Genomic DNA, 26,717 nt, shown 5'->3' with positions numbered 1-26,717 from the left:
TCACTGGTCCGCACAGGAAATCAGCACAGGAGCCATGTCCTTCACTTGACCTTCAGTGGGGATGCTCACAGCATGCTGGGATCTGGAACAAACACACAGGCATTGTATGGGTCAAAATTATCGATTTTGCTTTTATGCCAAAAATCATTAGGATATTATGCAAAGATCATGTTCCATGTAGATATTTTGTAAAATTTTTTACCGTAAATAAATCAAAACTTAATTTTTGATTAGTACTAGGCATTGCTAAGAACTTCATTTGGTCCTTACTTCAACAGCGATTTTCTCAATATTTTATTTTTTTTCACCCTCAGATTCCAGATTTTCAAATAGTTGTACAGTAAGAGAAAAATTATTTGATCTCCTGCTGATTTTGTAGCATTGCCCACTGACAAAGAAATTATCGGTCTATAATTTTAATGGTTGGATTATTTTAACAGTGAGAGATAGAATAACAACAAAAAAATGCAGAAAAACACATTTCGAAAAAGTTATAAATTGATTTGAATTTTAATGAGTAAAATAAATATTTGATTTCCTATCAATTAGAAATATTTCTGGCTTCCAGGTGTCTTTTATACAGGTAGCAAATTGAGATTAGGAGCACTCTCTTAAAGGGAGTTCTCCTAATCTCAGCTTGTTACCTGTATACAAGACACCTGTCCACAGAAGCAATCAATCAATCAGATTCCAAACTCTCCACCATGGCCGAGACCAAAGAGCTGTCCAAGGATGTCAGGGACAAGACTGTAGACCTACACAAGGCTGGAATGGGCTACAAAACCATCATCAAGCAGCTTGGTGAAAAGGTGGAGCTTTGGGGGTGTTTTTCTCTGCTAAGGGGACAGGACAACTGCACCGCACCAATGGACGTCAAATCTTGGGTGAGAAACTCCTTTCCTTCAGCCAGGGCACTGAAAATGGGTTGTGATGGGTATTCCAGCATGGCAAAGACCAAAACACATGGCCAAGGCAACAAATGAGTATCTCAAAAAGAAGCACATTAAGGTCCTGGAGTAGCCAGTCTGCAGACCTTAATCTCACAGAAAATTTGTGGAGGGAGCTGAAGGTTTGAGTTGCCAAACACAGCCTCGAAACCTTAATGACTTGGAGAAGATCTTAAAAGAAGAGTGGGACAAAATCCCTCCTGAGATGTGTGCAAACCTGGTGGCCATCTATGAGAAACGTCTGCCCCCCAGTGACTGCCAACAAGGGTTTTGCCACCAAGTACTAAGTCATGTTTTGCGAAGGGGTCAAAAACTTATTTCACTCATTAAAATGCAAATCAATTTATACGTTTTTTGAAATGCGTTTTTCTGGATTTTTAGGTTGTTATTCAGTTTCTCACTGTTCAAATCATTAAAATTATAGACTGATAATTTCTTTGTCAGTGGGCAAACGTACAAAATCAGCAGGGGATCTAATCATTTTTCCCTCACTTTATCTCAAACAAATATTGTCCTATCCTAACAAACCATACATCAATTGAAAGCTTATTTATTCAGCTTATGATGTATAAATCTCAATTTTAAAAAAACTGACCCTTACGACTGGTTTTGTGGTCTAGGGTCACATTTTTTATCAACAGACGCACACCTTCTCTTTTGCTTTTTACCTGTGCACATTCTCCATGGCTGCAACCTCAGCGAGAGCAGCTAAGCTGAAGAAGGCTGGGAGGCCGCCGGACGCATCCGTCTCGTCCGCTTCCTCTGATCTGGAGTCACTGTAGCAGACGCCCCTATTGCATAATGTCTCTTGAGTGAATGGCTTTTCATCCTGATTCTTGGTCTGATCCTTGGATTTGTCGTCTGCTGTGATAGAGAGTAATAAAAGAATTTTAGACCTTTAAACAAACATTTTTTTAAAAGGACAGCGGAGATTAAAATCCATATATTTTTAAGTCATGCACACTCAGATCTACCATGTTGAGATGATATAGCTTGATGTGGTTTATTTTATCTTAGTACCCTTCTGTTGGTGGCCACTTTTGGTTGCGGTATACAAAGGTGTGAAATATATATGCAAACAGCGCATTTCTGCAGTGGCAAGTGGCATCAGTGGCTAACTTTTCTTATGAATGATGCATCACATGTCATTAGCCACCCAGTTTAGTTATCGCAATTACGACATCCCTAAAAAAACCCCGACCTGTCACATAAGTTTTGTTGAATTGCACAAAAATTGCCCTTGAGCTTTTTCAATATATAATTAATATAATTGTGCAAAGACTTTTTTTAACTTTGTTATATGGACTAGGTTTAGATCAATACATCATATCACACAACTCCATTGCAAAAAGTGTTTCCACGCGAATTATTTTTTTTTTATTTTAATTTATTTTATTTTATTTATTTAACCTTTATTTAAACAGTAAGGACTCTCTGAGATTAAAGATCTCTTTCACAGGAGTGTCCTGGCCAAAATGGGCCACAATTGTATTAAATTTACACAACACAAACCAACTAAGACTACTTAAAACAATTACATATCATTAAGCCATCTTCCATTTACAGAATAACTGTTTTAAAATGATCCAAAGACAGCAAATTTTGTCATTTCAATTTCAACTGAAGAAGATTCCAGTCAGATGGAGCTGCATACATAAAAGCATTTCTTACCCAGTTCAGTTCGAATAAAAGGAATATAAGGAAAATAAGAAGAGTACAACAATTTTGCAAATGAACAAAATTTGCCATTGTATAAGACAACAGAGATATGAAGGAAAAATCCCCAAGATGGTTTTATAAATAATTAAATACCAGTGCATTTTTTCCCTAAAAGACAAAGAAAGTTATATAACAAGCTACTCTGTTATATAAAGTTCAATGATGAGTTGAAGGTTTACAATCTGATATGAATCTAAAAAAAGAAAGATATGATGGTGTGAACTGATACACTATGTCACCATAATCAAGTACAGATAAAAAAAGCAAAGCTAATTTCTTTCTTGCATTAAATGAAAAACAAAACTTGTTCCTAAAATAAAACCCAAGCTTAATTTTCAAAATTTTCTTCAGTTGAGTAATATGAGAGCTAAGACAGGACATCGTCAACAATGATGCCAAGGTATTTGTACTCTTTTACTAATAAATACAGTAGGGCTGGGCAGTATACCTTGTCATACCGAATACCGGTGTTTTTTTTATTTAATGATATCCATTTTTCATATACCCCAATACCGGTGAGTGTGTGCGTACAAAGCGCTGGGAACACGTATGTTGACGCAAACAGAAACCGCAGCTTGCACGTGCTTGTCTGAAGCAACACATCTGCGGTGTGAATGTATTTCAGTATATCTGAGAAAGACCCAGGGTTAGCGATTTGCAAAACTTGTAATGCCGAAATTTCAAGAGGGGGTGTGTCTGCAGTGATGAGAGCAGAGATCGGCACATTGCGTGCAGACCGTTGCAATATTTTAAAGATATGTCTTTTCTATATACTGTATTTTTATTAATATTTATGTTTTAAACCATGGAGGTGAGCCAATGGATATCACTCAAGCAACGTGGAAACTGATCAATATGTTAAAGCGAAAGTAAAAACTGACTTTCAGCATCTGATGTGCATTCTTTCAGACAATGAGAGACGATTATACTTCATATGCTGATATTAATTTAGTCCCTTAATATTTCTCTTGTGCCCCGAACATGGTGGGAAAAAAAAAAAAAAAGAAACGTATTTTGTGTAAGGTTTGTTTTTGAAAGTCTTAAATAAAGCTCTTAATTTTCATTGATGACTGCAGTGTTATTAGGAGGTTATGAAAGTCATAATTATGATTTCACGTGGTCTTAAATGTGGGGACTGAAATACAAGAATTGCGATGAAACTTCAAAAGGCTATCCATTGAATAAATATGAGCGCTGCACGTTTCAAAGTCATTTGCTGCGCTGCTTTGTATACTACCATTCTGACAGCGCCTCCTGCTGGAAGAGAAACGCATAGAGTTGTAAATGTGAACTGATGGATCCACAAGATAATGTGTTATAAAAATTTAAACAATTTAAACAAAGGCAGTAAAATATATGTATATGTTATTTAAGTGATATAATACTTGATTGATAATAATTGTTTAAATTGATATAGTTGATTTATTCTTTGAAACTTTGATATTAATTTATGCAATTGCAATGCCTTGATTCTAGTAAGATTTAGTACACAGTCATAGCAATAAATGCAATGGTACTAATAATTGGCATAATTCTTGCGGTTTTTGGTTTCGGCCAAGAATTTTCATTTCGGTGCATCACTACATCATATGTAAATGTGGTCAGACTAAAGTTGTAGCCGCAGGAGGCAACACAAGCAATTTGCTTCACCACCTCCGCCACAAACATGTCCTGGAATATGAAGAATGCACAATAAAGTGTTGTGTATTTTGACTGCAAGTCATGAATTCTGATTTCTTCACCTCATTACAATTATGAGTGCCACTGTCACTTCTTTGTGAACAGCAGCATTTTGTGAGACCAATCAAACCTGGGTTAATACTAGTCCGGTCAATGTAAGCCAATATACTGCAGTAATTATTCTCTAATTTATTAGGAAATGTGGTTAACAGCTAGTCATGCATGGAAAAAATAAAATACCGTCATATACCGTGACACCGTATAATTTTGAAAAATACTGTGATATAAATTTTTGGTCATACCGCCCAGCTCTAAAATACAGTACCTTTTAGGGTCTGAGAAGAATTTTAATTATTAAAAAAAACTTGAAAATAACATACTTGGTTTTATTAGCATTCAGAACAAGTTTTAAATTGTGAAGTTGTGACTGAATGACATCAAAAGCTGACTGAAGCTTATACAGGGCTTGCTGTCCAGTTGCTGATTGCTGATATAGAATGCGCTGAAGTGAAACGGGAAAAAAATGGTGTTGACACTTGTGAAATTTTATCAGTAAATGGCATTTCCATCAGCAACATTTGAAAGCATTACATTTTTTTGGATGAAAACCTGGCTATTGTAAAGTTATTGTAATTGTTCTTCCTTTTTATATTTTATATATACTCTGCCGTTCAAATGTTTGAGATCAATAAGATTTTTAATTGCATTTATCTGATCAAAAATACATAAAAAAGTAATATTATGCAATATTATTGCAATTTAAAATAACAGTTTTCTATTATAATATACTTTAAAATATAATTGATTTGTGTGATGCAAAGCTGAATTTTCATCAGCCATTACTCCAGTCTTCAGTGTCACATGATTGTTCAGAAATCATTCTAATATCATTGTTGAAACAGTTAAGCATCTTAATATTTTCTTGGAACCTGTGATTCTTTTTTCAGGATTCTTTGACGAATAAAAAGTTTAAAAGCATTTTTTCAAAATAGAAATCTTTTCTAACAATAGAAGTCCTTACTATCACTTTTTATCAATTTAACACAGCCTTGCTGAATAGAAGTATTAATTTCCTTCAAACAAAAATGATAGAAAAATTGTACTGACCCCAAACTTTGAATGGTAGTATATATTGTTATTGATTTTCATTTGAAATAAAAGCTGTTCTTCTCAATGTTTATTCATCAAAGAATCCTGAAAATGCATCACAGATTCTAAAAAAATATTAAGCAGCACAACCGTTTAACAATGATAATAAATGTGACCCTGGACTACAAAACCAGTCATATTTTTTAAAATTGAGATTTATACATAATCTGAAAGATGAATAAATAAGCTTTCCATTGATGTATGGTTTGTTAGGACAATATAGGACAAAATTTGGCCGAGATACAACTATTTAAAAATTTGGAATCTGAGGGTGCAAAAAAATCAAAATATAGAGAAAATCGCCTTTGAAGTTTTTAGCAATGCATATTACTAACTGAAAATTATGTTTTGATAAATTCACGATAGGAAATTTACAAAATATCTTCATGGAACATGATCTTTACTTAATGCCCTAATGATTTTTGGCATAAAAGACAAATCGATCATTTTGACCCATACAATGTATTGTTGGCTATTGCTACAAATATACCCATGCTACATACGACTGGTTTTGTGGCCCATGATCACATATCAGCATTTTAGAATGATTTCATGTGATCATGTGACACTGAAGATTGGAGTAATTACGCGTATTTCAAAACCTTAAATAAAAAAACAAATTATTTTGTTATAATACATTTATTTAAATTATTTTGTAATATTATTACTGTATTTTTAGATCAAATTAAAGCAGCCTCAGTGAGCAAAAGACACTTCAAAAAACAAAATCATTAAAACGTCTTAACTTTGACTGACAGTGTACATTGGGGAAAAAAAGTAGAACATGGGTGTAGAGCATTTCAGCAAGAAATTATCAGTTTAGAAATCATAAAAAAGACTCTGCAACAGGAAACTGTGGGTTCAGCTCACCCTCTGCAGGTGACACTCGGCCATCAGCCGTGCGCACCAAGTGTGTGATTTTATTCTTTCTGGCCTTCCTCTTCTGACTGCCCACAGGCGTGTCCAGAGCCTTCTGGGGTTCAGGAGAGGGAGACACACACGGACTGCCCGGCTTCACCGCTGGACTTGATTCTGTACCCACGGAGTCAGTTGGGACGATGTCTACAAGAACAGAGGGAGGCGTGTGAAATTCGTCAAAAATGAGATCTGGATGTCCTAATGCAGATGCCTGAGAATGAATGGTGCTTTAGGATGCTTCATTGCATTTAATTTGTGCCACTTGTAATACACCAACAGGGTGCATCAAAGTCTTTACATAACTGTGACACATGTGCCCCTTAAGATAACCAGAGTATACACTGACCTAGATAGGACAGCGTTCCCTGCTATGCGGCAGGAAACATTGAGGCACACCGGGCTTAACCACGGACAAACAACAACCAACACCATGCAAGCACAGTTTCCAGCACTCGTTCACACAGTCTGAACACAGAATGAAGCTGATATCAGAACAGATTCTAATGGCTGTGGGCGCATCACCTTTATCTGCGGCACTGGATTTCTCCTTCCTGTGTTTGTACTTGTTCACTATCTTGTGGAATAAGGTCTTTTTCTGAGATGAAGATGAACCTAATTTCGAAAGCAATAAAAAAAAGAACAAAAAAACACAACACAGCATGCTATGTTAGGTGGAAGTCATGTCATTCTGAACATGAGATGACTACTTCCTAAGAAAGTAGGCAAATGAGGAAATGAGTGTGGGGAGGCCAGGAGGATGTGATGTCAGTTTCCATGCATGCAGTGAACTCACCCTTGCAGGGTTTGGGCGGTTCAGGAGGGCTGGATGTACTGTTTTTTTTCTTCTTGGTCACCGCCACGCTCTTTTTGTCAAAAGTCAGGGGGCTGTACTGCGGTAAGCTGTTGAACTTTTTCTCGAACTCCTCCTCAAGCTTTCCTAGTCTGTGAGTTTTATACACAGTAAAACATTAGCCATCTGTGTGCAAAGTCTGCTCACCTGGATTCAGGGTCTTCTAGATAACTGACTTCAATCTTGCACAATGAAACACTATGATCATGGGATGGCAAATATGAGTATGATACATGCTTGAAATGTACAAAATTCCTTTGACTACTTACTCAATTACCAAGCTAACCTAATGCACAAAAACTGATAACTTTTAAGAAATGTTTTGTCTTTTTAGAGAATAAAAGGCCAGTTTTACTAAACAGTAGGGCTGCGGCGATAAATCGATTTGTGGATTGATTCTGACATCTACCGAATGCATCACGACTCTCTTTGGAATCAAATTTAAACTTAGATTTTAACAGCAGGTGGTGCTCTTATCTAGTTTTTATTTGCACACTCAAACGTTCACGAAGACTGAGTCATGTAATATCACCTCAGCTCAGAATGCTTTTATGACACAAGATTTCGAATTGTACGAATGATTATTTTAGGTTCAAGTGTGTGTGAGGATTTGGAAACAAGCAGAGCACGGCTGTTTTTAAAGCAAGCAGTGTCATCTGCTGTTCAAAACTAAGCTCACAACCGATTTGAGAAAGAATCGCAATGTGTTCAGAATCTATGCTGAATCATTTCTCGATTCGCAAATTAGCGTAGTCGCAAATAAAGAATAAAGAAATAAAGAAGCCACAGTATATTGAAAAGAACCTCAGGCCGAAAAATTAAGTTTTTTTTTTTTTTTATAGACCTGGTATTGCATGACTCCTAGTTGAGGGTTCCAAGTTGTCTTTTATTTTCTGAAGCAAATTAAAAATAACATGGCTTGGCAAATGATATGTTTGAATGTGTTCTTCTGACATTCCAAATAAATTAATACATGTGGAAAAAACCCTCTCCCTTCTACCATGCGCTCTCTGTTCTCTGCGGTGCCTACTTCTAGGAACAATAATTGCAGCCATTTCAAGTGCAAAATAGTTTAAGACATGCTCTTTTGGTCGTTAAATAATGCGCAAATGCTAGTAATTTGACGAGCCAGGATTCGTACAGATACTGTAAAATAAATTCCAGGACTTTCAAGGACTTTTCAAGCACTATTTTTTTGATTTTCGAAGACTTAAATCAGAGATCTTACTTATGTCTTCTATTTCAAATTCTAAAAAAAAATGAAAGAAAGACAAATTTACTAATAAAAATGGCACAAATAAAGTGAAGCACGAAATGATTCACAAACCCGTTCCGATCTAAATCTAATGATTTGCGATATGCAATTTGAAGTCCCGATGTGAAACAAATTACTCACGATACGCAAAGTTCCAATCTAAATCAAATGATTCACGAAACGCGATTTGAAGCCCCAATCTGAAACAAATGATTTGCAATACACAATCCGATTGGAACGCTTTAAAACAGTAAATCATTTTGGGATGCAATGGTTTAACTGTTTAGGAGTTTCAAAAAGCTCTGTTTCACCCAGCACTATGTGCTTTTTAAAATTGTTACAAGTGTGAATTTACCGTGAAAAGATATGTGCTTATTGACTAAATTAAACACTTATTTCAAAGGTACATTGTCTTTCAATAATTCAAGCACTTTTCAAGTACCTCTTCAAGAATATTGCTATTTTCAAGGGTTTTCCAGGCCTTAAATTTAAATTGAAGTCAAATTCAAGTACTTAAAGACCTTGGCGCTCATCACCAAACGACGGTTTGCGCTGGCGCAAGCTGTTAGTAAATCTGGCCCTAACACTCTCCAATTAACCCAATTAAAAAAAAAAAAATCAAACCCAAAAGTTAGCCTCAACATTTAATATACTGATTCAACTTTAATTAATCAATCAATAATAAATGTTAAATAAGACTGCAACTACTCAATTTAATCACTAAAAAAAAAATTATTTAAAGGATTAGTTCACTTTCGGAGTAAAAATTTCCTGGTTATTTACTCACCCCTATGCCATCCAAGATGTTCATGGCTTTTTTATTCAGTCAAAAAGAAATTAAGGTTTTTAAAGAAAACATTCCAGGATTTTTCTCCATATAGTAGACTTCAACGGCAATTAACGGGTTGAAGGTCCAAATTCCAGTTTCAATGCACTTTTAAAGGGCTCTACACGATCACAGCTGAGAAAAATGGGTGTTATCTAGCGAAACGAGGCCATTTTCTAAGAAATAAAATAAAATTGATATACTTTAACTACACTAGCTCAACTTCTTGTGACGTACGAGGAAGTACCAACCCAGTGTTTACAAAGCGAACTTGCAAAGACCAAGTCAAACGTCCCTTGAATCGAAGTACACAGACAAAAAACCAACCATGCGTGACCTTTCCAACATGACTATGAAATGTGTGAAGTCGCAGAGCTAGTGCAAACGAGCATGTGTGGTTAAAAAGTATATAAATGGTTAATTCACTAGATAAGATCTTAAGACACTTGGCTGTGACTGAGTAGAGCCCTTTGAAGCTGCATTGAAATTGCATTGTACCTTCAACCCTGTTGGTTCCCATTAAAATCCACTACATGGAGAAAAATCCTGAGATGTTTTTCTCAAAAAACTTAAATTTCTTTTCAACTGAAGATAAAAAGTCATGAACATCTTGGATGACATGGGGGTGAGTAAATAAAAAAAGAATCTATTATAAAAATAGTTATAGTTGCAGCCCAAATAAACAAAAACTCCTCTGCAGAAGAAGAATCACTGTTTCCCTACAAATTTAGTGCTGTGATGGGAGGAATTACAGCTCACCCTGGGGTGGTTTCCTCTTTAGACTTGGACTTCTTGAGCTTTTTTGGGTTGCTGGTAACAGCTTGAGAAAATCCCCAGCTCTCGTCATTCCAGCCGCCCTCATGATCGGACACACTTCCTCGCATGGAGCCTCTTTTCCCTAGAACACAGACCAGAAAACCAAACATCACTTTTTCATTTACTGCATTAACTGATTTTATCTTATATGTGACCCTGGACCACAAAACCATAAGTCATAAGTAGCACGGGTATGTTTGTAGCAATAGCCAACAATACATTGTATGGGTCAAAATTCTTGATTTTTCTTTTGTCAAAAATCATTAGGATAAGTAAAGATCATGTTCCATGAAGATAAACCATAAATATATACCATAAATATATCAAAACTTAATTTTTGATTAGTAAAATGCATTGCTAAAAACTTCATTTGGACAACTTTAAAGGTGATTTTTTTTTTTTTGCACCAGATTTTCAAATAGTTGTATCTCGGCCAAATACTGTCCTAACATCAATGGAAAGCTTTTTTTATTCAGCTTTCGGATGATGTATATATCTCAGTTTTAAAAAAAATTACCCCTAAGACTGGTTTTGTGGTCCTGGGTCACACATGTGATTTATTTGAGATAAAGGCCAAAGGAAAAGTTCACTTCCAGAACAAAAATTGACAAATAATTTACCCCCTTGTCATCTCAGATGTTCATGTCTTTCTTTCTTTAGTCATGAAGAAATTGTTTTTTGAGGAAAACATTTCAAGATTTCTCTCCATATAGTGGACTTCAATGGTGCCCGGGAGTTTGAACTTCCAAAATGCAGTTTAAATGCAGCTTCAAAGGGCTCTAAATGATCAAAATCAAAACAAGTCAACTGTAACCTCAAATGCTAGTCTTGTCTAGCTCTGCGTGTACTCTGTGTATTGTGGTTTAGACAGTTAGGGTGGGTTGAACTCCGATCTCATTTTCTCCTCCAACTTCAAAATCGCCCTGCATTGCTGTTTTAAGAGCATTTGAGCTTCTTTGAACGTTCACTTTGTAAACACTTGGTCGATTTTTATGCAGTGATGTAGGACAATTTTGAAGCTGGAGGAAAAATGGGATAAGCGTTTTTAACATACCCTAACTGTCTTGAACCGAAATACACAGAACACACGTAGAGCTAGAGAAGATGAGCATTTGAGATATATAAATTGCCAATTTTTTCACTAGATAAGACCCTTTAACGGCTGGGATCGTTTGGAGCCCTTTGAAGCTGCATTTAAACTGCATTTTGGAAGTTCAAATTCGCAGGCACCACAGAAGTCCACTATATAGAGAAAAATCCTGAAACATTTTCCTCAAAAAACAATAAGTAAGAAAGTAAGACATGAACATCTTGACATCTTGGTGAGTAAATTATCTGTAAATTTTTGTTCTGGAAGTGAACTTCTCCTTTAAGTGAATATGATATTCAGTATAATACGAGATAAAAATAAACACAACATTGTTAAAATTGTACTTCAGTCTACAGTGGAATATCAAATGTCGAATAACTTTGAAAAAAACACTTCCTTAGAAAATGCTTGGAAGCACAACCTAAACTATTTTTGTGTTGTCGGCATATTTGCAAAACAAGGCGACAAATAGGGAAGTTTGTTTTTTCCATGCTACTATTTGCTCCACATGATCAGTTGGAAGTAGTGTGTAACGAGTTTCAAATCCAGTCACACAACACCTATGACAAGATTAACAAACACGAAAGGAACCTGTGGGAAGTGTGTGTGTTACCTCTGTCCACATTTGCTCTCAGTGATGTAAGCATCCCTTCGGACACCAGAGTCTTATATAGCGCTCCTTTACAGCTTCGCTCAGACTTCCTGGACCCACAGGTCTCTGGCTTAACCTCCAGCTCTTTATCATCTTGTCTGGTTTGAGGTGGTTTGGTGTCTGAGTCTTTCTCCTCCAGTTCGGCAGGTTCAGGAGAGCAGTGTGGTGCCATGTCCTCCACACCACTAGGTGGCTCCACCTTCACGTCTGGCTCATTCTCACACTCATCTTTAGGGCTCAGAGGAGCTTCCTCAGATTTCATCTCTACATCCTGCGGTTTATTAGTCTCTTCGTCTACTTCTTCCTCTTCCTCCGCATCGTCGTCTTTCAACTTTAGCTGTTTTTTCGGTTTGGGTTTTGATTTTTTCTTCACAGCTGGAGATTGGTCCGTTGTGGGGCTGCTCTCACTCCCTGAGGGACGAGCTTTCTTCCTAGGTGTTTCTTCTGAACCCCAAGCACCTTTTGCTACTGCTTCGATGGTGAACATCACACTGTCCAGGTCCGACTCGGGCGAAGGACGCTTCTTCGCCTTTTTGGGTGATGCAGGATTTTCGTCGGAGTCTTTATTTTCTTTCTTCTTTTTCTTCTTCTTCAGCGTCTTACATGGGCTGAGATCAGATGGGGTGGCGTCAGTTGGGGAGGACGAGGTGGAGCCAGAGGTAGAGGATGATGAGGATGATGATGACGATGAAGTGGTAAGAGGAAGTTCAGGAGCGTCCGCCTGCTCTTCATGGTCTGCAGTGACTCGGCTACTTGAACTGTGCTGAGGACAGAGTGAGGAGGAACCGCCAGAGGGCTGGGAGGATCGTGCTTCCATCTTTTCAGCCTCAGAAGCCAAACACATCTATTTAGACATAAACACATCAGGTCATGGAAAAATGACCTCTGGCATAGATATTCATGTGTAACAGGCTATTAGATATCATGAAACATACAAGCTGTCTGAAAGTCAACATAAAACGGTGTTCATTTTAATTTAATACCATGACATTTTTTAAACACCAATTTTTTTCCATTAGTAAATGTTTCAAAGATGAGTTAAGAAATCAGATTCTTAACTAATATCTTTGCCTTGTTTTTAGTAAAAAGAACAAAAAACAAAAAAACATCTAAAAATCCTTAAAGTCACTGAATAAGAATAAGGTATTAAAACGTATTTTCAGCAAATATATTTTGAAAAAAAAAAAGTATTTTGTTTTGTTTATTTGGAAAAGTTTTTACTTGATTTAAAATAATAATAAAATACTATAAACTAAATTAATTTTTCTGCAAATATTGAGTTTATTTAATGAATTGTTATGGATTTTAAAATAGAAAAAGATAATTTTAACATTTAAATGTAGATTAAATAAAAAGAAACTAATAAATTAAATTATTAAAAAGGTAAAAAAAATAAAAAATAAAAAATTAAATGTAAATCTAAAAATAACAAATATATATGTAATTTATATTATTTTAAGTATACACTACCAGTCAAAAGTTTTTGGACAGTAAGGTTTTTTTTTTAGGTTTTTTAAATGTTTTTAAGAAGCTCACCAAAGCACAGCAAAAACAGTAAAATTTTAAAATATTTTGTACTATTTAAAAAAAAATCTATTTAAATATATTTTAAAATGTAATTTATTCCTGTGATTTCAAAGCTGATTTTTTTTTCAAAGCTGAATTTTTTAATCCTTCAGAAAACGTAATTTTCTGATTTGCTGCTCAAAAAACATTTATTATTATTATTATTATTGTGTTGAAAACAGCTGAGTAGAATTTTTTAGGTTTTCATTCATCTGAAATAGAAAACATTTGTAACATTATAAATGACTTTATCATCACCTTTGATCAATTTAAAGCATCCTTACTAAATACAAGTATTCATTATTATAATTTCTTCCAAATTAATAATAATTATACTGACTCCAAGCTTTTGAATGATATAGTGTATAATGTTACAAAAGCTTTTTATTTCAGATATATGCTGATCTTTGGATCTTTCTATTCATCAAAGAATCCTAAAAAAGTACTTAAATATTGATAATAATAATAATAATAAAAATGTTTATTGAACAGCAAATCAGCATATTCGAATGATTTCTGAAGGACCATGTGACACTGAAGACTGGAGTAATAATGCTGAAAATTCAGCTTTGAAATCACAGAAATAAATTACATATTAAAATATATTCAAACAGAAAGCAGTTATTTTAAATTGTAAAATATTTCACAGTATTACTGCTTTTGCTGGATTTTGGTTAAAATTAATGCAGGCTTGGTGAGCAGAAGAGACTTCTTTTAAAAACATTACAAATCATACTGTTCAGAAACTTTTGACTGGTAGTGTACATGTTAAATAAATATGTTTAAAGAGTTTTGTAAGCACATTTAGATTTTTTGATTTTTTTGATAAATGTATACTGATGATTCATGCACAGTTACACCAGGGACAAGTAATAATCCAGTAAAGGGTTCAATTTAATTTCATGTTGTCTTTAAGATATATAAACACCCACCAGGTGGCAGCCTACGCATCAAAACTCTCCTAGGATTTATTACATAACACTGCCTGCCATTGTCCATGCCAACCGGTCAACGCCAGCCACTGCCTCACTGAGCTTTAAATCTGCATTATAACATCAATTACTGTATGTAGCATAAGATTCTCCCTCCTGTCTTGTATCTTTGTGTAACCCGGAGCAGTGATTGTGCTTTATGTGGGTTGGTAATGTACCTCAGCGAGCTGGAAAAGAGCCGACTGGCCGCACTGCTTCCCCTCAGATGCTGATTGAGACCTACTGGAGGAGATCTGCTACAGAGACACACAAAACACACACATATTAAGAACAATAAACAGAGGAATAGGAAATGATTTAGAAAATTCATTCGAAAATTCACATACAGAGAGGAATAAAATTCTAATTCAAATCAGTGTCGTGATGGCATATACACTACCAGTCAAACGTTTTATATTTTTTAAAGAAGTCTCTTCTGCTCACCAAGCCTGCATTTATTTGATCCAAAGTACAGCAAAAACAGTACAATTTAGAAATATTTTTACTGTTTCAAAAAACACATTACTCCAGTCACATGATCCTTCAGAAATCATTCTAATATTCTGATTTGCTGCTCAAAAAATATTTATTATTCTTATTATGTTGAAGACAGCCGAGCAGAATTTTTTTCAGGTTTCTTTTATGAACAGAAAGTTCAGAAGATCTGCATTTATCTGAAATGGAAATCTTTTGTAACATTATAAATGTCTTTATCATTACTTTTGATCAATTTAAAGCATCCTTGCAACCATGGTCTAGTGTATAATGTTACAAAAGCTTTTTTTTTTTTTCAGATAAATGCTTATCTTTGGATCTTTATATTCATCAAAGAATGTTTTGAATGTTGATAATAATAATAATAATAATATTAATAATAAATGTTTCTTGAACATCAAATCAGCATATTGAAATGATTTCTGAAGGATCATGACACTGAAGACTGAAGTAATGATGCTGAAAATTCAGCTTTGAAATCACTGGAATAAATGATATTTTAAAATATTCTAATAGAAAACAGCTTTTAAATAATAAAAATATTTCAAAATTGTTCTGTTTAGGCTGTACTTTGGATCAAATAAATGCAGGCTTGGTGAGCAGAAGAGACTTCTTTAAAAAACATTAAAAATTTTATGGTTCAAAAACTTTTGACTGGTAGCGTAAATTTTTTTTTTTTTTACATTTTCAAGGAAAAAAAATTCTGTTGCAATTTTAGTTTGTTTTCGTAATTCGTATTTCTACATTTAATTTATTTTTATTAAAGTTTTAGTAATTTTAGGACCTTAACCTATATATATTTCAGTTCAAGTTACATTTTTTTCAGATTTGACTGTATTTTTCATAGTTTTAGTTTAAGTTAACAGTACAAAAAACTGCCTAGAACAATCAGTATCATGTCACATTCTGTCACGTTTTGTGCCTCAATTTAAGAACAGAAAGTGCAAACTGCACAAATTCTTCTTAAAACCAAATAAAATTTGCTGAGGGCATTTACAGTCAATGGCAATGAAGAGAAATGACAAAAACAAAAGCAATGACTGGAAGTACAAGAGTATCAAAATGGCTGCCTGGATGGAGGAAGTCGGTGTTTTAGCAGGTAATACATCAGTGAAAGCAGAAGTGGGCTATTTTATTGGCACTATGAGTTACTGAAGGTTTTTGCTGTGGTCACTGACTGCTAAATATATATGCAGTTAATGTGAATATCCCATTACACATTTAAAAACATAGTTCACCCAAAAATGAAAATTCTGTCATTAATTATTTGTGTCGTGGTACAGTTGACACAGAACAGAAGAAATTGTTGAGTAAAGTTGTTATTTTTGTTTTCTTTGCGCACAAAAAGCATTCTCGTAACTTTATACAATTATGGCTAAACCACTGATGTTACATGGACGATTTTAATTGTGTCCTTACTACCTTTCTCGGCCTTGAACATGTCAGTTGTGTTGCTGTAAATGCAGAATCAGACAGCTCTTCGATTTCATTGAAAATATCTTAATTTGTGTTTCAAAATTGAACGAAGGTCTTATGGGTTTGAAACGACACAAGGGTGAGTAATTAATGACAGAATTTTCATTTTTGGGTGAACTATCCCTTTAAGAATAATTCCTTCATAGCATAGCATGATTGTAACTGTACTGTGAGAGAGGTAAGGTGGGTCAAAGGACTTTAAGAGTGGGATGGGCAGTGGAGGCGTTCAACTGTACCTCAGCCAGCTGAAACAAGGGTGATTTAACACAACTCTTGGGCAGGTCTGGCGAACTTGGCTGAGATGGTCCAGAGGCCTAAGATGAACATTAAAATGAACCAAATTAGTTTTCAGTTAAAATGTTTAATTCATAAGATAATGGAAATCGTCCACATTAGTTTAGTACTTGTTACAGTGTCCAAAACCCTCACCTCTACATGTGTGAGAGAGCTTGTGTCCTCTGCGTTCTTACTTCCCCCAGCTGGCTGCGCTGGACTGGAAGAAATCTGCAGGGAAAGAGTAAAAACATGAATGTCAACAAAATGCATTCAGATCATTAAGCAAGTCATTTGGACGCACACACCCAACCCATCCATATCCGACATGTTTCACTGCTAAGGAGGGTTCTAAGGGTCTTTTGTTAAGGACTGACAAGTCTTTAGGTGGTCTCACCTCAGCCAGCTGGAAAAGGGCTGATTTCCCAGCGTGCTTAGCAACATCTGTGCATCCTGTCTGGGAAGAGCTGGAGGAAATCTAAAATGAAAGCATAAAAAAATGAAATCAGTAAAGCTGAACAAAGTCATAAAAGTAAACAACCTCGAATCAAGCATCCTCTTTGAAATGACCGCTGACATTTACAACTCAACACCTCCCTCTGTTGACAGCTTGATGGTAAAGCCACAGGTAGATTCAATCAAATAAAAAGTACCCAGGAATTAAGCTGTCTAAACAGGAAATGACAGACAACATGACAGCTTCTGGTGTCTACACTGGAAACCACTACACATCACCTCAGAAACTAGACATAAGCAACAGAAAACCAGGTGAATAATTATGTCTACTTTACATTCATTGAAACACACCGATATGCCTATTTTAGAAATCCGTTTTTTAAATAAATTATTTTAAATTAAGGAATAATTATAATAACATTATTTTTAAGTTACAATATATTTAATAATTTTTATACTGCTACATATGGTTACATAACGTACAATTTTAGAATATACTCTGCCGCTCAAAAGTTTGGGGTCAATACGATTTTTTATGTTTTTTAAATAAGTTTCTTATGCTCATCAAGGCTGTTCATCAGAAAAAATTTTATATTGTGAAATATAATTATGATGTAAAGCATTTTTTTCTATATTAATATACATTAAAATTGCATCATTACTCCAGTCTTCAGTGTCACATGATCCTTCAAAAATCCTTCTAATATGCTGATTTATTATCAGTGCAGGAAACTGTTGTGCTGCTTAATATTTTTTTTGGAACCTGTGATACTTTTTTCAGGATTCTTTGATCAAAAAAGCTTAAAAAGAACAGCATTTATTTAAAATAGAAAGGTTTTCTAACAATTTACACTAATGTTTAAAAGTCTGGGGTCAGCAAATTTGTATTCTTTCTTTTTTTAAAGAAATGAATACTTTCATTCACCAAGGATGTGTTAAACTAAACTAATAAAAAAGAGACAGCCTAGCTTTACATTGTTAGAAAAGATTGATATTTTGTATAAATGCTGTTCTTTTAAAATTGTTATTCATCAAAGAATCCTGAAAAAAGAATCAAAAGTTCTAAAATAATAATTTTACAATATAATCTAGAAAATATAATATAATCTAGAAAATCAGAATATTTATTTATTTAGTTATTTTAAGACCAAAACCAGAAACATGATGAACGGCTTTGATAAAATGGTTCAAAGTTATTTAAATACTGTATATAATGAAATAAAGTCATAGAAATGAATATACACATTTGATATCTGTAAATAAAATATTTGTTTTGTAGTATGTAAAAGTTTGGGCTAGCAAGATTTTTCTCTTATGCTCACTAAGACAGCATGTAACTACAGTAAAAACAGTAATATTGTGAAATATTATTACAATTCAAAACAACTATTTTCAATTGTAATATATTTTAAAATGTAATTTATTTCTGTGATTGCAAAGCTGAATTTTTAGCTGTTAATATTCCAGAAATAAGGTTTAAAAGAAGAACATTTGTTTGAAACATTTTAATTTAACAATTAACAAAATATTCAAATACATACCAAATTATATTTTGAACAGAAAAAAATCCACAAACATGACATTACTTATTATTTTAAAGTGACAGTCCACCCCAAAATGAAAACTGTGTCATGAGTTATCATAATGTCATTCCAAACCAAAATAATTGCTTCATTCATCTTCGGAACACAAATAATGATATTTTTTAAAAATCCCAAACCTTTTTGACCCTGCATAGACAGCAACGCATCTCTCATGAATTTGCGTCGAAGACTGACATGGAAGAGAAGAAATTGTTGAATAAAGTCGTTATTTTTGTTTTCTTTGCACACAAAAAGTATTCTCGCAGCTTCTTAATATTACAGTTGAACCACTGACATCACCTGGACTATTTTAACAATGTCCTTACTACCTTTCTAGGCCTTGAACGTGTCAGTTGCATTGCTGTCTATGCAGGGTCAGAAAGCTGTCGGATTTCATCAAAAATATCTTAACTTGTAATATCTCTTAATCTTAATATCTCATTTAAGATGAACGAACATCTTACAGGTTTGGAACAACATATGGTTGAGTAATTAATGAGAGGATTTGTGTTTTTTGGTGAACTATATCTTTAAGCAAACTGGAAAAATAAAGTACTAATGCCAGGCATAGTTGCTTCGGATCAACCTGTTTGTGAGATTATGTTTGACAACACAAAGATCCAGAAGACTATTCCTGGTTAAACATTACGGACAGTCAACAGGTAGGGAATTCAGCCCTGTCCCCTCCAACAAGACCAAACAGATGATGTAATGTGATTTGTCCACAAAACGACGAGGCGCTGCCTTTTGTTTAGTATAAACCTCCCGCGGCCCTCTTCAGTGACAAATGCACTGCGCCGAAGGCAATTAGGATCACTTAGTGGCAGGAAAATGGAATTTACAGAGGATTAACAGGGGTGAGAGTCTGAGGAACCCACAGGAACACACACAAGCAGCTCGCATCCCTGAGTCACACACACACACACACACACACACACACACACATTGGCCTGGCGTCTTCAACGCCTCATAAAGCTCTACAATTTATGAAGTCTATGCACCTCCTAATGGCACACAAACCCAGTTTGGGGCCCAAAACAGTCATCCCAGTCTGTTTAGTCACAGCCCGCTGCGGCTGCCGTATCCGTGGAGATGGGCCTGTCACAGTCTATTTACGTGAGCGCTGATCATGTGCTCATTATATCAGAGGTCTGCCGTGAGTACAGAATGATGCAGATTTGTCTCAATCACATCAAGATATGAGGACATGGATCTAGACTAATAACTGTTATTCCCATCTAGAGCCTTCTTTGTGTTCCTGGTTTAAAAACTCATTTAACTTGACTGTGGTTAAATTGACAAATGTGTTTCTGTTGCACAATCTGCATATTAATATGTGCGATTACACTGTAATCCATTCTAAATATTGTGATTTATTTGTGTTTTCAGAGGCTGTTCTGATCTGCATATGAGGGACTTGCATATGAACTACAAGAATTTTGGTATTAATTATGGATGCACTGATGTTACATTATTTAAAATGATTTTAACTAGCCAATATTTTACCAAGACAATAACTGTTTTTTATACAATGGCCTACAGTAATTCTATTTAAGAATTATATCTAGTTTTTGTCTAATAACTAATCATTCTTTATAGCTTTTATACTATTTTGTCCAAAATAAAAATGAATAATTAAAAAAAATTGAGAATTGCTAAAGATGACATTTAGGTGTTTTAATATCATTAGTGTTTTTAAAGAAAATTATTAATTATTAAAGAAATTATGTTTTTTGAGGAAAATATTTCAGGATTTCTCTCCATATAGTGGACTTCTATGGTGCTTAGTGCTTTTGAGTTTAAACTTCAAAATAGCCAAAAGGACTCTAAATGATCCCAGCCGAGGAAGAAGGTTATTATCTAGTGAATGTTTTTTTTTCTTTTTAAATTACAATTTATATACTTTTTAACTTCAAACACTCGTCTTGTCTTGCTCTGCCTGAAATAAGACAGTTAGGGTATGTCGAAAAACTCCCATCTCATTTTCTCCCTCAACTTCATAATCGTCCTACATCGCTGTTTTACCGTTTTTGTTAAGGGTGTTTGATCTTCTTTGCATGTTCACTTTGCAAACACTGGGTCGGTACTTCTGCAGCGATGTAGGATGATTTCGAAATGATTTTTGAAGTTGACGGAGAAAATAAGATGGGAGTTTTTCGACATACCATAACTGTCCTGAACCAGAAAAAACAGGCAGAGCAAGACAATATGAGCGTTTGAGGTTAAAAAGTGTATAAATTGTAATAAAAAAACAAAACAAAAACAAAATGATAATTTCGCTAGATAAGACCCTTCTTCCTTGGCTGGGATCATTTACAACTGCATTTGGGATCGCTTCAAGCCGCATTTAAACTGCATTTTGGAAGTTCGAACTCGGGGCACCATAAAAGTCCACTATATGGAGAAAAATTCTGAAATGTTTTCCTCAAAAAAACGTAATTTATTTATGACTGAAGAAAAAATACTTGGATGACAAGGGCTTGGTTTTGACCAAAATTTCATGATTCCATTTGATTACGCTTAACAAGCCTGCAATTCGATTCAATTCCGATTTCGATTTAATTTCAATTCAGTTCAATTCGATTCAATATATTCAATAGATTCAATTATTTTGGACATATATCAGGTACAGTACATAGCAAATTTCCTAGCACACTTAACTAATGCTGTAAAATATACATGAGAGTCAGCTGAAATCTGAGACTTTGTTTCTTATCAAAAGTAACAAACCACAAAGCTTATTGCAATTTACTGGATGGGAGGCGTGCTACAATGTTTAGTTCATTAACAGAAAACAGGCTAGACTAATCATTCTTGGGATTTAAGAATCAATATCGTTTTGTAAAAAAGAAAATCAATTAAAATCAAGAATTCGTTATTTTTTTACCCAGCCCTGTCAACCAATACGATACAAAGACACAGTGCATCCCTAATATTAACACAAAAATGGCAATTTGTCAAACAATTCCTAAGGTTGCATTTAAAAGGGGGTTTTGGGTGTCTTGATTAGATCAAAGTTTGTTTTTGGCCTGAAAGGTTATTTTCGTATGTATTTAACTGATGTTACTGTACCTCTCTGGCGGTCAGCGCATGCTCCCCAGCTAACAGCAGCATGCTTAGGCCGCCCATCTTATTGGGATCTATAAACACAGCAGAGGACAAAAATGGTAAGAAATGCTGAACTATACAGTTAAACAAACACTGACTTAGAGACAGTGCAGTGAAGGAAAATAACACTACTGTTCAATAGTTTTTTTATTTTTTGCAGGAAATTAATATTTTTACTTTTCAAATAAGCATGACATTTATCAAAAGTGACAGTTATAAAGTTACAACTGATCTACTTTAAAAAAAAAATGCTGCTCTTTTATATTTTCATCCAAGAATTTCACAAACATAATCAAATCCGAATAATTTCTAAAGGATCAAGTGACTGTGAAGACAGGACTAATGGCTGCAGAAATGGCTTTGCCATCACAGTAGTAAATGACATGTTAAAATACATAAAAATAGAAAAGTTATTTTAAACCGTAATAATATTTCACAATAGTACTGTTTTACTGTTTTGAACAAATCAATACAAACTTGGTGAGCATAAGAGACTTCATCACAAACATTAATAACATCTTACCAAACCTAAACTTTTGAACAGTAGTGTATGTTTGAACACATTTAAATGTCTGTTTTGTTCCTACCAGCCATGGCGAAGTTGAGCTGGGGTGTGCTGTCAGTTTTGGGATGTTTTTTGGCAACTGAAGATTCCTTGTTAGGGTTGGATGGAAGGGACCACACCTTCTTGCGGGCGTTACTCACAGACTGAGAGGGACTCTTAACCGGCTTGTTGGTAGCAGGACACCATTTGTAACCAGGGTTAGCCTTCATGAACGCATCTTTATACTGTATAAATAACAGAGCATAATCATATTTTTAAGCAAAGTTAATTTTATGTTAGCTGTCACATTCAATCACCATAAAAAACAGGGTTATTGTGTTTAGTCTGCCTCCTTTAGATTGTTTTTTACCTCCTTGGCCATGTCTGTGTATTTCTGTTTTTCTTTGGGGTCCAGTACGGCCCACCAGTCTGCCAGGATCTTAGTGGCTCCCCGGTTGTCTAGTCGTGGATGCTCCTGTCGGACCAGCGAACGGTGCCGTTTGCAGAACAGCAGAAAGGCGTTCATCGGCCGGCGAGCCCGTTGTTCAGAGGAGTATTCCTCAATGTCTTCTTCTATCCCGCCACACTCTCCCTCCTGTGCTCCGCTTTCTGTGCATAACACCGGCTCCTGAGGAGAAAAGTGAGCAAAAAGTGGATACAGAGACCTGGTCAAGTTCAACAGCAGCAGTGGACAGCAATTTTGCTGCAATATTTCACCACAGTACAATATTTAAAAGAAACAATATAGATCCCTTCACAATAACCCAGTGATTCTCAAAAATTTTGTCAGCTGTGTTTTTATTGTAAAAAATTTGTTTTATTTATACATACTTATGATTTACTTAAAAGGGACATTGGATGCCCATTTTGCACAAGTTGGTATAATTCTCAAGGGTCTTCACGAAATGTCTGTAGAATACTTAAGTTAAAATACCTCAATGGTCGTGTAAAACAACACCTTTTAACCTAGTCAAAAACAGCTCTGTTCACAGCGACCTGTTTCTGTGCACGGCTCTTTTTCACTTTTTTTGGAAATAGGCTCATTCTCCAACTCCCCCGAGTTAATATCCATTCAGCCGTTCTCCCGTTCTGACGATATCACTTTTAGCATAGCTTAGCATAGATCATTGAATCCTATTAGACCAATAGCATCGCATTCAAAAATAACCAATGAGTTTTGGTATTTGTCCTATTTAAAACTTGACTCTTCTGCAGTTATATCGTGTACTAAGACCGGCGGAAAATGTAAAGATGCGATTTTCTAGGCCGATAAGATTAGGAACTACACTCCCATTCCGGCATAATAGTCAAGGAAGTTTGCTGCTGTAATATGGACGCAGCAGGCGCAGTAATATCAGCGCCTGAAATTAGTTCCCAGCTTAGTAACTTCCAACGAGGAACGCTCACTGTGCATGCAGTTGGTCACGTTGTGCTGCGGGATATTACTCCGCCTGCTTCAGCCATGTAACGTCAGCAAACTTCCTTGACTATTATGCCGGAATGGGAGTGTAGTTCCTAATCTTATCGGCCTAGAAAATCGCATCTTTACATTTTCTGCTGGTCTTAGTACACGATATAACTGCAGAAGAGTCACGTTTTAAATAGGACAAATACCGAAACTCATTGGTCATTTTTGAACAAGATGCTACTGGTCTAATAGGACTCAATGATCTATGCTAAGCTATGCTAAAAAGTGATATTGCCAAATATAGATATTGAACGGCTGAATGGATTTCAAAAAGGTAAAAATCAACTTATTAACTCGGGGGGGAGTTATTAGCCTATTTCCAAAAAAAGTGGAGTATTCCTTTAAATGATAATGAGCTACTGCTCACTCCACCCCTCTCTTTCGTTTTTAGTGTATTCGGTGACGTGATGACATACTGATCAGAAAATCAAAACGGCTGGATAAATGAGACTGTTTAGGTTTTTTGGGGATTAAAAAAAAAAGAAGTGTATGGATTTTTATCATTGTAGGGTGGTTGTGTCCACACATGTCTAAGACAACATTTATATGCAAAGACCATGTAAAAGTGAATTTTGTATGTAATGTTCCCTCTAATTATTAGCTTTTCATCAACTTATGAACCCACTGTAGTCCTCTTATAAGCCTCCAGGAGTTCACAAACAGAAGTTTAGGAAACCCTGAATTAAACCTTTAACACTGAAATAATTTAACCACATGGAAACTACAGAGTAGTTAAATTTTTGTCCTTCCTCTATATAATAATTGGCCAAAATGCAAGACATGAGAGCTTTTGCTGCATAATTTCATACCCATCACTCAGAGTAGACACAATGCTGTTTTTATTGTTGGTTTTCAAGTGTAGGTATTTAAAATTAAAATACTCCATAAAATGCATTTTGCTTTCATTAAACATACAAACTTTCTAGCAGAGATGGATAAAAACTTGCAAAAAAAAAGCTGCAAATATAAAAATGATGCAAAAAACCCACATACTTTTTATGTATTCTACAAATCTGATTGAGCACGAAAATAATTCAACAATGATGCAACGTTGACCATATGAAGTTGCTTCTTTTTTTTTTTTTTTTTTTTGCTGTACTGACATATTACTGAAAATGAAACAGCTTGAGAGGAAATGAAAGGTCTATTTCAAAAGTCTTTATATTTTAATACTACTGGACCATGATTTCCTACAATCTGCTATGTGGATTGAAGGATTACAAATTTAAGAATCTGTTAAAGATTTGTTGATCCTAAATTGTATTTAGCATTTATGTTAAATATAAGGACATCAGACAAATTCTGATTCTGATTCTGATTCTGATGATAATTATAATGAGATCAGGGCTGGGGGAAGTCTGGTAATGGGTTGATTCCAGTATTGCATTTGCATGCTTTGTTTAGATTGACTCCACCTCTAGGTATCCCTCCCCCTGGAAAGGTATATAAACTATAATGTATCTGCCTTAGTCAGACGACGTTTGATGACTACAGCGACGCACAGCTAGTATCTCAATAAAGAGAAACTTCTGTTTCAAGATATCCAAAAACGTCTCCTGGTCTTGAAGAAAAAGTTCCCAACAGGATATAGATTATTCTAATTCTAAAGACAATTTTGTTGGACAAATATCTGTCTATACAGCCCTCAATATACATTACTGTTCAAAAGTTTGGGGGTCACAGTGATTTTTAAATAAATGAATTGATTTATTCATCAAAGAAGCATATCTTGAAAAAATGAATTATGGTTTAGACAAAATATTAAGCCGTGCAAGCGTTTTCAACATTGATATTAATGAGAATTTTTTCTTGAGCACAAAATCAGCATATTAGAATGATTTCTAAAGGATAATGTGACACTGAAAACTAGAGTAATGATGCTAAAAATTCAGCTTTGCAGTTACAGGAATAATTTATATTTTATAATGTATATTAAAATAGAAAAGTTTTTAAATTGTACTAAAAATTCATAATGTTACTTTTTTTTACTGTATTTTGATTAAAAAAAAAATGCAGCTTTGATGAGAGTAAGAGAAAAAAAAATTAAAACCTTTCGAAAACCAAGCTTTTAAAATGTGTGCTAAATGACTGGAACATGTAAATGTTTAAATCTCCTAAATCTACTCCTTTTGTGTGGAAAGAAAGAAAAAAAAAGACTTTCAAATGTGTTGCATCACTCTCGTCGAAGACTAACACAGAAGAGAAGAAATTGCTGAATTGAGTCAACTTAATTGTTGATTTTTGGGTGAACCGTCCCTTTAATGCACTGAAGTGAACCCAGTTTGTGTAATCACTCACCTTCTCCTGCTCCTCTTCATCCTCCTCCTCCTCTTCCTCAGAGAAGTCTGTAGCTTTCTTGGCCAGCAGCGGGTGCCACTGCAGACACTTGCGTTTGGGCCGCTTTCCGCTGACCTCTCCCTCCACCGGAGGTTCTTTCCCTCCACCTCCGCCCTTCATACTGCTGCTCACCCTGATAAGGGCAAAGGTCAGAGGTTAAACATGACCCTTAATGCTCTTTAACATCACATAATAGACCATATGACAAGAAGAGGCCACAACACACTGATAATTACATTGCCTGGCAGTTAATTTAAAGGTGAAATGTGAAATTGGTTTCCATGAGAGAGCAAAAAAAACTATTTGAGAGAGACAGGAAGGCAGCCACAGACTGCAAATATAGTTTTATGGGTATCATAAGAATATAAGAAAAGCCACACTGTAATAATGTATTTTTGATAGGGTCGTAAATCAGGTAATGGCTGCATGACAGTGAACAAGGAGCCCTGATTCAGTGCATATTCAATGTGCAGTCTCGTCCATTGCGCAGTGTTAGTTCAAGGAAAACAAGCATGCTGTCGAGTGCAGTGTGGCGCAG

The 26,717-nt window shown here is 35.1% G+C and overlaps 1 protein-coding gene across 1 annotated transcript; it reads right to left on the bottom strand.

Moving 5' to 3' along the window:
* Positions 1-26,299, bottom strand: bbx (BBX high mobility group box domain containing). Its single transcript, XM_073830271.1, has 15 exons — positions 26,141-26,299; positions 22,745-23,002; positions 22,418-22,619; positions 21,795-21,862; positions 17,081-17,161; positions 16,840-16,914; positions 16,647-16,724; positions 14,619-14,696; positions 11,864-12,746; positions 10,104-10,242; positions 7,207-7,355; positions 6,936-7,025; positions 6,366-6,557; positions 1,616-1,811; positions 1-82 (listed from the first exon to the last, which is right to left on the bottom strand). The coding sequence occupies exons 1-15, from the start codon at positions 26,297-26,299 to the stop codon at positions 1-3; spliced, it is 2,730 nt and encodes a 909-aa protein (XP_073686372.1).
* Positions 26,300-26,717: the final 418 nt, after the last annotated feature.

The sequence above is a fragment of the Garra rufa genome, chromosome 23 (genome assembly GCF_049309525.1).
Source record: "Garra rufa chromosome 23, GarRuf1.0, whole genome shotgun sequence".
Classification (NCBI taxonomy): domain Eukaryota; kingdom Metazoa; phylum Chordata; class Actinopteri; order Cypriniformes; family Cyprinidae; genus Garra; species Garra rufa.
The sequence above is the reverse complement of the archived record's forward strand: the minus strand, read 5'-3'. Positions and strand labels throughout refer to the sequence as shown.